Genomic DNA, 18,677 nt, shown 5'->3' with positions numbered 1-18,677 from the left:
TTCGGCACAATTTCTGTTAAAGTCACTTAACAAAACTATCTTTTGATGCAGGTATTTACAAAGTGAAGAATTAGAACTACAAGAACAGACAAGGAAGTAAGTGTAAATAAAACATATCTAGGTATTCACGACATCATGCATACTGCAAAATATTCACAAATTTCAACTATGTTAACCCTTTCTGAGCACTCCACTTACTAATACAAGGTGAACATGTAAGACAACTAGTAGCACTGTGGGAAATGGAAAGATAGAAACCTCCACAGATACAGGGAGGTTTGATCTGCAGCCTTGGAAGGAGCTTGGGTTGGTGTAAAAATAAAGTACACAGACATTAAGTAGAAAAATCATAAACTTATGTCTCTATAGTTGTACATAATAATATACCTTAAGTAAGTAAGAAACTATATTGGGTAAGATGGAGAAGGTCTGTAGCAGAGTAATGTAATTGTATAGAAAAAGTTAACAGTTTAAAAGTTACAATGGAAGTATATGAGTATACGTGTGATAATAGCCCACTGGGTAAAAGTATCTGCAGTGCAGTAGAAGTGAGTAAAGGTGATAGGTTAGAAAAACAAAATAAAGCTTGTGGAGACTGTTAGTTTAGAAAGTTATATATTCTCTTGTAATGAAGAACTTGTGACTATATTGAGCTATGGCCAGCGGCTTGCTCCTTTAAAATCTCACGGCCTCTGAGAATGATGTTTATCTGAGAAATAAATCATTCTTAGCCTAACAGTGGTCCCATTTCTTCATTAAAAGCAGCAATAATAATAATGCACAATTAAAGTAAGATGTGACAGCTACCTTTTCAATTTCTCTCTGTGTTGCTCCTTCCTTTTTCAAGCGTTCTTGTTCCACACACTTTGCATTGTAGTTTTCTTTTGATTTCTGCAAGGCCTGAGTGATACTTTGAATATTTTGCACTGCTTCCAAAGTTCCTGAAACATCTTCTTTAGTCTGCCAAACATCATATGGTTGTCAAAACCAAACCATTTTAATTTTAATGTTAACAAGTCATTGGACATACATAAAAAAAAAGAATTAATAACCTTTTTATAAGCTTTGATCTGTTCATCTCCATATTTGTGAACTTCTTTTATTAGCTCTTGTAATCGCCGCACAAGATCCAAGTGACAACTTGCTAGTTTTTCTGTTGAGATTTTGAAAACATCCCAAACTGGTGCAAATGTCCTGGATTGAGGAAAATAATGTTAGTCTGGCTTTTTTTCTCTTTCAGTTGGCAATTTTTTAGTAGTGCTACAGAATAATCAGTATGTTTACAGTTCACTTCTCCTCCTAAAACTGAACAAACAAAACATCCAATGTTAACTTGTATTGGCTCTAATAAGGTAAAACAGTGCAAATTTCATTTAACACTATGATGAGCACACAATAATGCCAAGCATCAAGACAGTGCAAGAACAGCTTAAAATAATTTTACATGTAGTAAATATTACTATGTGTATACTTGAACAGTGTGAACAAATGAGGAATTTCTTGGTTAGTTACATCTCTAGTTGTCTTACACCACTGCAGCCACAAGATGGAGGAAAAAATATTGGCAAAGATGGTTTGCCACTAAAAAGGATTTACTGATTAACGAAGATGAACAAGGAAGTGGGATCATTTCTCAGATTCAGATTTCTGTGTTGAACAGGCTGTCCAAGTGTTCCAAAGACATACTTCTACCTTGCTATTCTGGTTAATGCTGCTAAAAATCAATACTAACCATAGGCTTTTAAGTTCTTATGTTCAAAGGTTCTGCATCTGCCTGTTAGTTTAAAAAGCAGAAACAACTATTATCAAACTATTCACTGATGAAAACTCCCCACATTTCTAGATTACGTTACTATAATTGTTTTTTAAAATCTAATTTTTCTCAGAAGACTGACTTTTCATTGGCCTAATCTTTCTAACGGAAAAGTATCCATTAATCATTCTAGTTTTTAAAAACATACCCTGAGTATAAAACTTCAATTTAACGATGGAATAAATCTATGGAAAAGTCTCATTCTGAACATCTTTGAGAACAGGTAACACTCCAGAAACCAGAAATAATAGAAATAAATTCACTGCTGCATTTGCAGGCCATATGTTCTCTCTTCAAAATTATTTCCATAGGCTTGAGAGGACATCATAGAAGTAAATAAGTCTGAAAAGAACTCTGCTTTAAACACAGAAGAAAAGACAGTTTATCTGTGTTTGGGCTTTGCTCTTTTTATTCAGTTCAAAGAAGCGCACTGTCTTTCTCTTTGTCTGCACAAATTTCTGCACGGTTACTAAAGACCTAACAACCATTTTTAAAGGTAAAGTTATACTAACCTTCAACATCATCAATAAAATATTCAGAATCAGACTTGATTCTTACCATGCATATAGTCACTTATTTCTCTCTTATGTACACTTACGTACCCAAGTTGTGTGTAATTGCTTGCTGATTTGGCTAGTTTTGTCATCGACCTTGAATATGTCTCCTCTATTGTAGCCCTGCCAAAGAAAGCCATCAAAAGTACAATCAAGATTTTGAAGGTAAGAAGATTGAATATGCATTCTACAGGTACAAAACAGAAGACTTTTTATGTGAACTAAAAATTACTCCATTTAAATGACCTCTCAAAAGCTAGACAAAAAAAATCACATTAGTATATCTAAAAAAATAATCTAAGAACCCTGTGACAAAACATTGCAGGGAGCAGAACAAGTAAAACCCAGGAACTCAAAGCTTGAAAAAGACAATTCCTTCCTTTCTATTTGCTGTTCTCAACTGCCATTAACATTCCTTAGTAACAGATGGAACAAAGCAACAAAATAAAATGTATTTGTATGAAAACTTTACAATAAGCAAAAAATATTTACAGAGCAATCACATAAAACAAAATGAGGTCTTTTTTAGTCTTAATGGTGGGGGTAGGCTATTCTTTCCTTTAAGTTCTTCACATAGTAATACTTGAGTTTAGAAATTACACGAAGTGTTCTTATAATTTCCTTCACTTGAACACACAGTTTCACTTGTCTTTTAGAGATGCAAAATCCAAGGGTTGGCACAGGTTTCCTCCTTAGAGCCTTTGCAGAGGCAATTGGCATGGAATCACCTATTACAGTAGTGACTCCCTGCAAGTCCTTCCCCATTAATCTTCCTCACCCTCCTATTATTAAAGATAAACAGTATTTTAATTTTTCACCCTAAACAATATTCACTATATAGTGTCAACTTAGAAGCATCCTAGATATGAGTAAATACTGTAATTGTCTTTTCTTGAAAAACTTGGAGCAATTTCTTTCCTGCTGTGTAACACCTTTACACAGGACACGAGAGAAGAACAAAAGGCAGATGAAGAATTCATCCCTCTCTCAAGTTATACCATGTCTATAACCTGAGACAGAAACTTTCATTTCTCCTGTACAGTAAGAGTTTACAAGCAAAAAGAATTGTCTTGTGAAAATATGAAAACAAAGTAGGGGTATTCACCTGAAACAGAGGAGTGTGTGTTAAAACCAACTGAACTTCCAAAATAACTATCCAGTTACTTAGCTGGAAATCTATTTGGAGAAGGCGATTAAACTGCAACATGCAACAGATAAATTTCATTCTGAATATTACCTGCTGCAAAGTTATTCACCATAAAAGAAAGTCAATTCACTTTATCCTTGTTCCACATATGATCATATCTTAGATGATAAGAAAACGTTCAACTTTCCAAGGCTTGGAAATCTTGCACACTGCACAACGGCAAGCACACATGCACCAAGCACAGACAATTTTTTTTTTTTAAATTACCATGATGAGCAATATATTTTGAATAATCATCTGTACAGTCTATCAAGGTTTTCCAGATTTTATAACTCATAAACTTATTTTTCCTTTCTTATTTTCATAAGAATTTTGCCCAAAATCTATATTGCTTTTCTTTGAACCAATTTACAGCATACTTCCCTGAACTATCTCCACAAAACTGGAGTTCTGCAATTCACCACAGAGTACTAACATACATCAGTAAAAAATACTAAGAACCGAAGGATGACCAGTTAGTACATTTATCCTATCAACTGACTTCGCAGAGCACTCTATTGTAAAGGTAACAGACTACGATTTTCTTAGTAAATTAATTTTCACCCATTTGAATGTGTGTCTTTGCCCAGGATCTGCCAAACATTTAAAAGTTAAATGGAAACATATGCATTGCTAGTTTCATCTGATCTCGAAGATTCTTTCCATGATGCTTACAGGCAATTGGTGCAGAAAAACATTAGAAAGATTCCTGGAGAAAAAACAACACATTTCTGTACCTACTTCTCTCCTAGAAAAACAGTGTGAATTCTTAGATATAAAAAGTTTAGATTTTAAATGCACGCAAACACATGACAGCTCACCTACAAAATCTTCCACATATATAAAGAAAAAAAAACAACTATGCAGGCAGCTCAACCTTCTTATTTTGACTTTAACAAACAAAAATTTCTACATGCTTTATAAGTGAAGTAGAGCCTTTATTCAAGGCTAGGTTGGAAGGGGCACTGAGCAATCTGGTCTAGTGAAAGATGTCCCTGACCACAACAGGGGAGGTTGGAACTTGATCATCCGGAAGATCCCTTCTAACCCAAACCATTCTATGATTTGATGATTTTAAGAACTGGTGTTTAACCTTTCAGCAGGTAGATAACCTGTCCCACTCATGGTTTACCAACATTAAGCAGACACCTGCCAGAAAACTCACTCCTTCAGATGACAAACTTCTGAACCACAGATCCAACTGGCTCCTGGCTCTTTTAATATGTGACTAGTAACAATACTGTGTCACCAAACACAGACAAGGAGGAAAACTTCTGCTCTTTCTAGGATATCAAGCAGGAATGGCAGATACAGCATAGAAATATTATTACAAATTGATATGTTTCAAATGTTTGTTTTTCACATTGAAAAAACTTTACAATCTTAGAATGTTCTTACAGAAATTTTGAAATATTTTTTTAAAAAAATGCTTAAGATAACAATAATTTTTCAAGTCATTCCATATCTTACACATTTTTTCATTACCATTTCTAAGGCTGGAGAAAAGGAAAAAATACTATTCCCCAGTTAGGCTACATACAACTAAAACACTATTCTCAACAGCACAAGTAACACAGATGGGCTTCACAAAGACATGTCTTTTGTAAGCAGCCTGTACATCCAAACACACTGACCCTTTTCTCCGTTCCATGCAAAATCACTTCATAAAAAGTCTATTTTCTGGCTAGTCTGGAGACTCCAGCAAGCCGAGCTGACCAGATGACTGCTCTACCTAGAAAGGGTAAGTACTCCAACTTGTTAAAAATATTACCACCAACTTAGATCTGTCTCTACCTATTCAATAGTTTTCAGTTTTCAATCTCTTATGTATCCACTTCTGAAAAAAAAGACAAAAAATGGCCAATGTGTAAAAAGGAATGGAAAAACAGATTCAGAATTCAAATGCATGTAAACTTAGTTTTCATAGGGAAGAGTTCAGCAAATCAGGTACACAAAAGCCAAGGCATAAAAACACTAGATCTAGATGGCTCCTAATACATGGTGCTCATCCACTGTATTTCCAGCAGAAGACAGTACAGTAAAACAATATTCAGACTATAATCTACAGAAGGAGGAGGAGAACAGATAACTGTGTGCATCATCTCTTAACTTCTTTGCAATTAACAAATATGCAAAATAGATCAGAGACAAGACAACTGAACCATTGTAAAGTACTGTTCAAGTACTGCCTAATCCAATTTCTTTTTGAGACCAAGAATTTGGCCCATGTGAAAAAATGTGTTCTACTGAACCATTTCTATTTCCCAGGAAGTTGAATGACATCCCACAGTAACTTCACAACAGTAGCAAAGGGCTTCACTGCACACATTTGGACTCTCAAATATTTTTATCAAAGTAAAGACACCAAATATTTCAAGTCTCTCTATTTTTTTGAATCTAAACTATATGTCACAAACTACTACTAGCTTAGGCTGTGATTGATCATTCGTCCCTTATTGAAAAGAAGTATTTGTTCCTCAAATGCTTTGCTTTTTGTTAATTGCAGCCTGTCTTATCAAGAGGCAGCAGAACTACAGGGCTGAAGAATACACAAGGCAGGTTTAATATCCTGATGGAAGCAAATCACTAGAAAGGACTGAATTTAATGCAGCTGGTCCCTTCAGGAACAATACTGCAGCTTTGTCAAGTAAATTGCAATACAGCACTCACATTCTATCTTAGTGAGTTAATGAGAACTGAATTTTTTTCATAGATCTTACAAAAGATGCTGTAAGATGGCTTCATATCTCTTTGGCACATCCTGATCCATGCACAGAAAAAAACAATTCTTGAACTCTCGTTGAGGATAAAGTACCCATGGGAATCCTCATGTATTCATACACGGTGATTAATCTTTAAATGTTATTTAACACACTAGAAATAATTGACAGAAACCTGAGCTGAAACATTTAATATGCGGAAAAAGGTTTAAAGATTTTCTTTATTGACTGCAAAGGCATATAGCTTAGAAGTTATTTAAAAATATTTAAATTAAAATTTAATTTGCAGAAGCTTATAGACAGAAAAAAACCCCAGAATTCTTTTTACTAGGGATTTTGTGCAGAAAGAACTGTCAGGTTTTACTTATGTCAGTATAACAAAGCAAAGAAACCAAGTCAGATATAACAGCAAGTTATTTTTTACTCATTTACGTAAGACCTTTCACCTTAGCACCAATATGAATAAAATGGAGCATGTCCAAAGAATACAACATACAGGAGACAAGAAGCAGAGAGTGAGATGGTTTCTCATCTAAATATCTAAATTTAGAGGTAAATCTAAACACAAAGGTTGTAAAACCAACAAACTCAAATGTGTCCAGGTAAGGTACAGCTTAGGTCCATGATGTGCTGGTATAAAAACTGAATGATTCCAAAAATTAAAGAAGATATCAAAGGAAAGATTCAGGAACTCACATAATAAAAGACAAATATTAAAAGCAGAAGTTTGTGAAGCACTAAGCATTTATACTAAATGTGAACAGTGCAACGTCCCTCTGCTGAATCCAGCTCCAGATTTCACTAGAACCCTTTGTAGATGCATAATTCATTCTCTGAAACTGGGGACTTGAAAAACAGAAGATTCCTTGGTTGTGCAGTTCCAAAAGGAGACATAACACTTGGACTCTGGAACTCATCCATTTCTACTTAGTGAAATGGTTTTTTGTCATTTTCTCCAATTCACTTTGAAATGACACTAATGTTAGTGCAATGGAGTATCTGTCAGATTTATGGTGGTAACATTTTGTGGAAATTTTAAAGTACTTTTTAAACTGAGATCTATTTGAGGCCAAAACTTAAATTTTGAAGAATTCCAGTTTGACAGCTTCTGCTGCAAGAAGCTAGCAGTGAAGCAAGTCCTCAATCAATACCTTGCAACTATTTTGCATATGTTACCTAGTGTCAGTAAGTGAGGAAAGGCAAAGTCCTGAAGTAGGCCTAGAAGTAATTTTGTTCAGAAGGGAAATCTGTATGTTCAATAGAGCAGCAGCAGTCTTCTTTTACAAAGAACTAAATGCAGCACTAGGTCACCTGTTTTGGAAGTTTGGAAGTCAAATTTTCATATTTCAGTCTTGTTCCCTCCATCCAATACAGAAGAACCTGTGTTATTTTCTGTATATTATCTTCTCGTCCCTATGCATTACTCTTTTTCTTTAACAAACATGTCTGAGCTTCTGAAAGTAGATTTTTTTTTTTGAAGTATATACCAGCAGTTTCTAATAGCTTAATTCCAAATCTATAGTAAAAATTTTGCAAGGCAAATAATTTTTGCAACTTTAACTTATAATTTTTCTTTCTTTTTCTTCCAAATGAAAAACTGCGATTAATTTAGATAAACTGCCGGACACCTAATAAGACACTTCAAGATTTTTATTTTCATCTTTTAAATGAAACCTGGAAAATTAGAAGCTTGTTATTAACTGATGCTTAAGAGTTCCTATTCAGTTCTAAACCAATGGAAAAAGTATAGATTTTCCTGTAGAATGTGAGAGGTATCTTAAAATGATAATTGAACTTTGTTTACATATTTTGAATGCTACTGTTAAACACAATGACAAACAATAAAACCCACAAATACTATATTAAAAATATAGGATGAATACTTACCTTTCTCTAATAAAATCTGCTAAGTCCTTTGTTGACAAATGTCCGTGTTTCATATTGTGATAGAGGACATCAAAGCCATTGTTCCTTTCTCCCTAAAGATAAACAGAAAGTAGAACTATGAAACACAACATGCTGAATAGATGCATTTCCATAATTACTTTTCCTTTTAATCACTTCATTAGGATGTTAATTATTTATAATGCTTCTGGTTTTTAGCAATTGCTAAAAAGTTAGTTCCCATGAATCCCATATGTGTAAACTAACCTAAGATCAGCTCAGCTGCTACCACTACCTTTCTATCTACATATTTCTAGGCTATAGTCAAAGACATTTCTGTAGTAGATTTCTAGGAGTTTTGTATTCTTTCACTTCCCATCATATTAAGCACATACTAAATGCCATACTCTCCATTTATCCTCATCTCTTTCATTTTACATGAACTAAAATTCAGTTAAGATTACCTGATATCCTACTTCCCCAATCCTTCACATTTCATTTCTCTTCTCCAGCTTTTTGCAAAATTGGTGAAAAAAATATCACTAATCTTTTCCTTCTCACTTGTAGCTTCTCTGTCTATTCTTAAGTTTAGTTTTAAGACATTTTCCAGTGAGTAAGGCACACCTCACTATTAAAACTGAGACACTGCTCTAAGCACTGACTAATAAACTTAGCCAACTTATGACCTCTGGCACTATGAAGAACTTCATCCTTACAGCAAAAAGCAACAACAGAAATGAAAGGAAGGCAAGGCACAGCATAATAGCACTGCTACTATTAAAGTTTTCCTGTCAGACTATCCATTCCCCTTCTCCCTCACAAAAGCTTGAGATCTGTAATGTTGCTTCTATATAAGGTGTGAATTGCACCCTCAGGAAAACTGCATGCATGTTCAGACTGGAAGGGAAAGAAGAACAGGATGGTATAGCATAGAATGGAATAGACTATTTCAGCTGGAAAGGATCTACAGTGATCATTTAGCCCAGCTGACTGAGCTCTTTGGGGATGACCAAAAGTTTAATCATGGTGTTGATGACATTGTCCAAATGTCCCTTAAATGCTGACAAGCTCAGGGCAGTGATTACCATCTCTAGGTAGGCCATTCCAGTGTTTGACCACCCTCCAAGAGTAAAGAAATGCCTCCTAGTGTCCATCTGAATCTTCCTCGGCACAGTTTTCAACCATTCCTACATGTCCTACCCTTACCTCCCAGGGAGAGGAGATGGGCATCACAATCCCAATTTCCCCTGCTCAGGAAGCTATAGAGAGCAATGATGTCACCCCTCAGTCTCCTTTCTCCAAACCAGACATGCCCAAAGTCTTTAGTCGCTCCTCACAGGACATGTCTTCCAGCACTCTCACCAACCTTTTTGTCCTCTTCTGGATGCATTCAAATAGTTTCACATCACTCTTAAAATCCTGAACTTTTAACAAAGGCAGATCTATACTGTCAGTGAGAAAAGCCCGAAAATTTGGTCTTATACCCTTCCAAACATTTCTGCCTGTTCAGTTCTGCAAAAATTTGTTTGTGCAGCCATAAAGCAAAACTTATCAGGGAAATTATACAGCTGGAAAATAAAGCTGGCAAATAAAACCAAGAATCACTGATCCAGACCACTGCAAGGAAACAAACAAGCTGTATTGCTCAGCAGAGGAGGGGGGGCTAGGAGGAGAAAGAATGCAGGGATCTGACGTCTTTAAATAAGGAGAAGCAGTCATGGGTGGATGGAAAAACTTCACAGCAGCCGTGGCATTAAGACCATTTCCACTAACTTTGAAGTTGCCTTAAAGGACAATAGAGAGATACATAAATTTACAAATAATAGATAACTGAAGGCAATTTGATACAAATTACTAGTCAGGATTATTTGTTTTACTTCTTCCAAGCATAGGGAAAAACAAAACCAAAGGAAAAAAAAAAGAAAAAAACACCTTAAAAAATCATAGTTTCCATGGCTGAAGTAAGCTGTAACCTGAAAACGTGCACCAAAATTCAGATTAGTTTGGTATAAGTGCAATTACAGTCTATAAAAAGTATAAACAAAACTAAATAGAACACATGAAAATACAGCAAACTCTTAAAGGACTCTCCACAGAGCAAGGCTTTTACAAACTTGAAAAGTAAAAGAAAGATGAGAACACCAATTATTAGAAAATGCAACTTTATTTAAATGTTGTCCTACTCAAATACCAGTCTAAATAGTTTCTTTCCCCTTTCACCCATATTTAAACAATTTTCTTTGTAGTTTAAAGTCTACAATAACTCTGAATACTGGTGCACTAACTTATTAACTTTATGTAGTTACTTAATATAAACCCTGAATACCACTGCATTGTAATTAAGACTTCATTGGTACTTTCAATTAGAATACAGAATATAATTCTTATTTAACTTCTCCAAAGTTGTAACTGTACCCAAATTTATAGATAAACATTTATAAATAAATGTTAGGCATTTCTTCCTGAAAAACTAATAAAATTTTTCTTTGTGAAATGTTCTTTGCTTTAAGGTGTTTCTTCCAGCTAAATCATCATGTTACCAAAATGTGCTGAACATAGGTCGCTTCTAAACTTTTCATAATGGAAGCTTTTAAAGGGGCCTTTTCTACATGGAGTTCTACAAATTTCCTGCCAATTTAGAAATGCAGGAAGGGTAGCACAGCCATGACCTAGCCTCTGGCTGCAGCATTCCTGATAAACTGTCAGAAATGTAACCACACGAATCTTTAGAGAATGAAATGAGCCTGAACAACCAACTGCCATAATTATCTTGTTCTCTAAATGTAACTGAAGGTTACTGCAAAGGAAATAATTTTTCCACTTAAATTAGGTCTTCTAATCAGTCCTATTATTTTTCCTGACTTCACAATGATTAGTTGTGAAGAAAGCATGACAGAGAAACAGAACAGATGCTTTCCTCTACTGAGTCCCCTGAAAGCCTCATCTCTTACACACTATCAATGGTTATCAGAGGTTAAGAACCTATGTGCAAAAGACATTAAATTTTGAACAAAGCAGCAAGTCAAAAGTAGGCTCACAGATTTGAGGGCCTATTTGATTTAAGTCTGGCACACCTAAAAGACATGTCTTCACTTGTAAATATAATGTGAAGTATAACGTATATTACCCGTATCAAGCTCTATCTAAAAGCACAAACATCCAGACTTCAAAACTCTTCACACGACCAGAAGTTCTGACAACTAACCTGATGATTATTCTTCTCATGTTCGGAGACATACACGTACCCAAACCAAATTAAGTACAGTGGCTCAATGCAGAGAGCAGATGTTCTGCTTTAGAAAAAACTATACAGCTTTTCCATAACTTCTCCATTCCATAGTTATATTCATGAAGAGCAGCAATCAAAGTTAAGGCTCTGTATTTAGTATAACAAGACAGATGTATGTGGTGGGAAAAGGAGAAGTTGTTCAATTTACAAAAGCCACGTATTTATCCTCTTACATGCACATATGCCATCAACAATGTTTGTGTTTTCGTTGTCTTTTCTCAACATTTCTCCTTCTCACACACACACTGTATAGAATTCTGGAAATTTTGTGTCTTAGACACTTCTTCTTCATTGGGTGTTTTTACTTGCTCCTTCCTAGTGGCAACAGTAATAGCTGTGATCACTGGAAGACCAGTACTAGCTTACTTAAAAATAAATTAATGCAGCATATAGCAGAGGGAACGGATGAAACTTTGCATTCTCATTCATAAGCAATTACCATTCACTGATATAACAAACAGTTAAGTCAGATGCAGATTCTTCTTCTGTAAGTCGCATAGTGGAGAAAGACAATATTCTGTTGTCATGTATAATATCAGGCTCTAGGTAACAGACTTCCAGATCAGTTTAAAAGATCATTCTGAATGTCATTTTGTAGGTAAACTACCATCTGTTGAGGTGATCCTGTCATTACTCAATAAAAAACAAACGTAAAAATGTGTATGAGAGTGCAAAATGTAAGTCTCTCCACATAGGTATGATTTAGTTACTCTGGAATCCATTAGCAGTTCTCTCCTTCTTACTCAGAGCTAACAAAACTCTCTTCAGAAGATTGTGTTTGTTCTGAGATTTCCTATTCTATACTACTGTAAGAAATCTCTTCTGTACCTACAGCACAGATGTCCCCTGAGAGCAAGCCATTAGAGAAAGCAATCAAATACAAGTAAACAATACAATACTTCAAATACAAGTAAGCACTTAAATAAGCCTACAACGAAGCATTACTGACCAACTTTGTACACAAAACAAATTAAGTGATGGAAAGCAAGAGCAACCAGTCCTTCCATTTCCCTTCATCAAGAACTAGTCGCAAAGATTTCCTCATGGAAATGAAAGTAGCCCTGTCAGCAAATGTGTAGTCAGCAATCAGCATTTCCATGACTTGTGCATAACAGGAAACACATTACAGGAACTCTGTGGGATTGAACAACTTAAAATACTTCACATTTTTAAGAATAAGTTTGTTTGTTGCAATAAAAATTCTGAATTTAAAATCTCCATACAGTAAAATAGCCAGAAATTTCTAGGCAATCTGCAGCAGCATTTATTTTCTACATTTCAAATCAAATTGCTTGAGTGCAAGCTCTGTCTCCTTTGGATTAAAACTGTTCAACATCTATTAGTGTAAAAAGGTTATACTCTGTTACACCATTTTCTATTTACCCAGTACAAATAAATGGTTATATTATGGTGACTCTGACTGGTCAGATACTAAATTCAGGACTATGTAAACTCATTTTAAATGCTCTGACAAACACTGTTGTCATGTTCTTTATACTGTTAATCCTTGTTGCAGTTTCAAATAAATAACATGTCTTCCATGCTTTCTACCTAGAAAATAATTTAATTTAATGGGCCCTGAATACATAAAAACACTCATGTGATTAATATTATGGTCTTACATTTTTTGAAAGTTACCTATCTGTAAGTTTCCATTTCTGAGTGTCTGAAAGAGCTGTAGAAAATTGAGAGCATTGAAATGTGAAAGAAAAGCAGTCACTGGATGCTTACACGGGTAATGAATACATCTTATTCGGTTCTGAAAGTTTTGAGAAGACTGGACACAAAAACAACCTGTCAACTTCAATTCTCACCTTCCTGTTTCAAAATATCAAACAAAGATCAGCTCCAGAGAAGCTCTACGCATATGAGGAAGGACAGAGATTTCCCACTATACATAGGTGACTAAAAATATTTTTTAACTAACAGAGGGAAGGCTGCCAACTCATGCTACATGCACTCATACAGAGAGGATACTAAGTACATGTTGCACAACAGATCTCCTGAAACAGAGCATCCAGCTGTATGCCCAGCAGAAGAGTAGTGCTACACAGACCTATGGATATAACTCCAGATGTCAGCATGACAAGTCTTTGTGTCACTCATATACTCACAAGTTTGTAAGACAACACATCTTACCCTTAACAGAGCAAGCTTCTTCACTAAACTGTAATTATTAAACCAGGATACTGCCAACCTTTATGCTCCACAAAAAGTATTTGGAAAAAAAGCCCACGAATATTCAACACAGCCATTCTCAAAAGCTACAAGTAAAGCAATCAATTAATTTTTTTTTTAATTGTCAAAGCCAATTTATACATATGTTTTTATATGCCAGAACTTCCAAAGTTACCGAGCACAGAGTTACACAGAAACCAGCTTCAGCTATTCACAGAACTTCCAATAGCTTAATTCATTTTGTTAATTTTAAACAATTCATAAACAACCACTGACTGGTTTGGAAGGTGCTTATTTTTCTGGACTTGTCAGTAGTTATTCCTTTAAACTATGTCATAAGAATTACCTGCACTCGTCAGTTTAAATAAAACATCAAAGTCTAAGCACTATTTTCTGTTACAAAACCAGTAAGTCAATAATCAACAACACTTTCTATACTCCTACACCAGTAACAGAGTACTCAAAGTGACAAAATGTAGCTATGTTTAACAGAAATAGTTTGATAGTGTTACCTTTAAATTATGACATTGTTTTGGTGTAGCACATGCACAGCAGCAAGCATGCAGTGTTTTATGACAATACTAATTAGGAGTTGGGAATATTTGGACATGTGACTTGAACGCATAAAACTCAGTCATAAGAATCAAAGCCACTTATAGCCTGTACTACTAGTTCATAACTTTTGATACCCAAAAATATCCTCCTGGCTTGGAAAATTGCTCTAGAATGTCATGCTGCATTAGCAGACCCTTACAGTTTTCAAATGATAGTAAATTTTTGAAGTGACAGTAGAGGTCTCTACTTCAGCTTTACACATCCTGAAAACAGTCTTATTTATCAATCTCATTGACCTCTTACAGAACACTGAAGACTTAGCAGGCTCATCTAATTTTCTTACATCCCCTAACAAAAACAAAACCAAAGTGTGCAATTATTTAAACACTTTCACAAGCAGTGCAAGAGGAAAGCCTCAGGACAATTTTCAAGACTTACCAAGAAGGTAAGATTTGTTTTGTTTACATGAGCACATTTAGGAAGACAGCAGCTTAAATAGTGTGTAAAAAATTGATACACTCATACACATGTCACTCCCCTTTTCTGGAGAAATCATTAAAGTCCCTTAAGTTTCTGATCTCTTTTCCTGTTACTTATAGCAAATTACGAAATCAAGGGAGAGTATCACACAGCTTAAGATCCAGACTTCCATTTCCAATGTACAATTTCAGTTGCAAGTTTATGACAACATCTATGTCAAATAGCTGAATATTAATTATGTTTTGGATACATTTTTATACCAGTGTTTTAAAAAGCATAACTATCCTATTCCACATTTCAAAAAATATTTTGTCTGGGGTTACCTAGAAGAATAAGGAAGAAATGACAACACAATCCTTCTGAAGTTCTACATACTACTACTTTCCTTACAAATTTATCTTCATTATTTTTAGTCATCATGCATTCAGTGCATTTTCATGTATCTTCTAATTCCCATCTTAACTTTCTCACCACAGTTCAGAGCCTACATGGACTGCTTCCCAAGTCTTCCAAAGCAGCAGCAATTTTGAACAACAACCTATTCTGAAATGTTAGTGCAAATGAAGATGATTAACGATTAAAAATGCACAAACCTATAATTTATGTCTACTTCTGAGGATATACAGAAACTCAATACCTTCAGATTTTCAAATCCATCATTACAGTTAATCTTGAAAAATATTCACCCACAGCAGGAAAGAAGGAGCATTCCCTAGTCCTTTTAATTTTACTTCTATACAAAATAAAACCCTGTCTATGGTATCACAAAAATCTCTCGGTGAAATTTTGCAAGTTAAGACCCTGTCTAATGTCTTTGTCATCACCACAAGACAAACACAAACTTCTTGTCCTACCTTGTGTCATTTCTGACACATGAGAAAAACCTGTACTAACAGAAGGAATCACCCATGTCTTAACTCACTGGTAACGCACACTAGGGGTTTTGCTAACAAAGCTATAGCTCTTTAAAGCAGAAAGAGAAAAATGGGAATTTGAGGTAGATATCTTCTACCTCATACTTCCTGGAAGCATTTGTGAAGACACAGACGTGGAAACAGAACACAAGGGAATGGCCCATTGCCTTCACCAATTTAACTGACTTACTAACAAAACAAAACACAACTGATCAGACAGTTAAATGAACATACCACAGTACATAACAAAGCTTAATAGAAAAGCTCAATTTCAGTTGTGATAGCTGAATAAATGACTTCTGTTTTGCTTTAATCTTAGAAGAAAATAGAAGCTTTTCCAATCAAAATGCATCTTTTTGTATTAATTTTAATCTAATTTTTATGAAAAATAAAATTCTTCCACATGTTAGTTTAATACTGATCTCCCACACTGAGGCTTCAAATTAAGCAGATTTGTACTTGTAAGAGAGAAAATCTAGTATCTTGGGTCATTAAATTTTAATAGTATGTTGAGAGCAAAGGAGTCAGAACTAAACACAAGATTGCAAACAAAACATAAATTTCAGCTATGCCTTATATTCGACAACAGGGTAATTGTGAAATTAGTTTTTCCTGAACTTTAAGCATAACTGCTGCTTACAATTGAAACAACATGCGTCTAAAGATATTTTGTCTCTTTTTCACTTCAGTCTCAAGCAATAGCAATTTTTATGTTTCTGCTACTTCTTGGTAGAGAGGCACATAAAAAATTAAATAAGAAGCAACTTTGTAAACAGTCCGGTGACTACGAGAACGCTTATTTTAAGGTTTCAAACTAGCAATGGTCACAATGAAAACTAGTTGCATTTCACGCGAAACTCATTTAATTTTTTATCCATATGTATTTACCCACTTCAAAAACCAGATATTTGCGCAGAGATGACTTACAAGATCGCATGTCCAAAGGAAGCTGGAAAGCCTGTTGTTTCCCTAAGCCGGCTGTTGCTCGGCCGTACCTCCTCACGGGCACACGGAGACGAGCTACCGGTACAAAAGCGCGGAGCGCCGAGGCGCATCTCTGCCTTTGCGTGAAGCAAACGTGAAGCTGCGACAGCCCGTGCTGTTCTCCCGTACAGCACCAAGACCCACTGCAGCCCAGGCCACCCCAGCCACCGTGCTGACTGCGAGCGCCGGACCCCTGCGCACACAGCGGCGTCCGCGCACCCCTCGGCCCAGCGCTTCACGGCAACCACCCACCCCATGCTATCCGGTCCCATACCGTCCTATCCTATACCACCCCATCCCTCTTCCCGCCGTCTCTCCGCAGCGGAGCCCGAGCACGGCGGCGCGGGCAGGGCCGGCGGTCCCCTTGCCCTGCCGCGGGCTGCAGGTACCCCGCTCACCGGGGCCCAGCCCCACCGTGGCGGGCGCAGCGGGCACGAACCCCCCGCCGCCAGGCCCCGGCCCAGTCCTGGGGGTGGCGTAAGAGCCGAGGCTGCTCTCACAGCGGGGACTGCGGCTACCCCGCGCCGCGCCCTGCCCGTTCCGCCGGCGGCGCGGCGTCACCGGCCCGCGGCGCTGCCCTACCCAGAAGCTCTCCACGAAGTACGCCATCCTTCCTCCGCCGCCCGGCCACCGGCGAGCCCGGCTGCGGCCGCCGAGACGCGACGGAGGAAACGGGCGCCGCCGCCGCGATCCGCCCTTCCCGTGACGGAGCAGCCGCTCCCGGCCCGGCCCGGCCCCGCGCCTGCGCTCGGCCGACGGCGCAGCTGCGCAGGCCCGGCAGCGCGGGGAGCGGCAGGCGCCCTCTGGCGGGGGCGGCCGGCAAGCTCGGGTGGAAGCCCCGCGAGAGCCAGAGGGCGCCGGGGAAGGGCGCGCGCAGCGGCACCGCGCACGGAGGGGACGAGAGGCCTGCTCTGGAAGGGTCTTCACCCGGACGGTGGCTGGGCTCTGATAGAGGCTCCCCAGGGAAGTCGTCACAGCACCAAGCCTGACGGAGATCAAGAAGAGGCTGGACAACACGTGTCACGAGAACACAATGCGATTCTTGAGGATGTCCTTTACGGGGCTAAGAGTTGGACTCGATGATCCTTGTGTCCCTTCCAACTCAGAATCTTCCGTGATTCTGTGAAGTGGCTTCACATCCAAGTCTTATTCCAACGAGGTAGGGTGAGGTCCTTGAAAGCAAGGTCCTTGATGATGACTAGTCCTGCAGGGAACTTGGCTGATAAAGCATAGTCAGCCCTCCTAACAGCATTGTTCCATGGGATTTTATGGTTCCAGTGGCATGCTCCTAATAAAGATGCACCTCATCTAAAGCCCAAAGTGTCTGCAGAAACTGATTAATTCAGATCTTCACCTTCTTCTGTGACGGGTCAGTCTGTAGACCCTTGGTTGGCTCAATATAGAGTAATAAGCAGTGGGGGTGATGCTAATTATTGGTCCAGAACACAGGGCCACTCAAGTGGCACCTCTGGCCAATCTGTATTTGGAGTGTTCCTTTTCCATGTGTGTATGTGTGTATATATATATGTGTGTGTGTGTATATATATACATAGATAGGTAGTCTTTGTTGCAGAGTCTTTGTGAGACTCCGGAGAGTTCCCGTTCTACCTTAATAGGATGATTCCTTGCGCAAAGTAGTAGTCATGTTTTCATTATCAACCAAAATAAAATGGAGGGCCAGGTCTAAGCAGCAATGTGAGGGGCTGCAGCTCATTGCCCGATGCAAACATGCAGTAAGTGCTTTATCGCAACTTGACCTGTGGTTTTGTCAGCACAAAGTTTTATCCAAACCAGAAAAATTAAGATGGTGATATTGTCAGATAGGTGTTCAAGGAGCTTGCCTCCCTTGTGGAAACCATTAATTCTGGTGTGAAAAACCTCACATTCTTTCACGTTGACACTAACAGTTTTTGTACTTTGTTCTGTATGTTATTAGGTAAGGCATAGAGCAGAACTTTCAAGACATCCCTTAGAACCTGATGAATTCACCAACTTGTATCAAATTTATGCTGATTAAAGACTTCCATGAAAGAAAATGGTTAGGAGAAATGAAGTTCAGAAGTTTACAAAGCTACAGAATTTCATCTACCTCTACTACGGATATTTTTTTGTGGAGGATG

General features: G+C 37.5%; 1 protein-coding gene across 7 annotated transcripts in view; it reads right to left on the bottom strand.

Moving 5' to 3' along the window:
• FCHO2 (FCH and mu domain containing endocytic adaptor 2) overlaps nt 1-17,285 on the bottom strand; it is an 83,636-nt gene extending 66,351 nt beyond the window's left edge. For all 7 annotated transcript variants that reach the window (XM_041426875.1, XM_041426877.1, XM_041426878.1 and 4 more), the window contains exons 1-5: nt 17,140-17,285; nt 8,161-8,252; nt 2,416-2,490; nt 1,053-1,194; nt 808-960 (exon numbers count right to left, since the gene is read on the bottom strand). In XM_041426875.1, coding sequence (XP_041282809.1) covers nt 808-960; nt 1,053-1,194; nt 2,416-2,490; nt 8,161-8,252; nt 17,140-17,166 — 489 coding nt within the window. In that variant the 5' untranslated portion in view covers nt 17,167-17,285. The remainder of the gene's footprint in view (nt 1-807; nt 961-1,052; nt 1,195-2,415; nt 2,491-8,160; nt 8,253-17,139) is intronic.
• Between the last annotated feature and the right edge of the window lie 1,392 nt (nt 17,286-18,677).

This window comes from Onychostruthus taczanowskii, unplaced genomic scaffold, assembly GCF_017590055.1.
Source record: "Onychostruthus taczanowskii isolate IOZ18803 unplaced genomic scaffold, ASM1759005v1 scaffold96, whole genome shotgun sequence".
In the NCBI taxonomy this organism is placed as follows: Eukaryota; Metazoa; Chordata; class Aves; order Passeriformes; family Passeridae; genus Onychostruthus; species Onychostruthus taczanowskii.
This window is presented reverse-complemented; position numbering and strand designations above follow the sequence as displayed.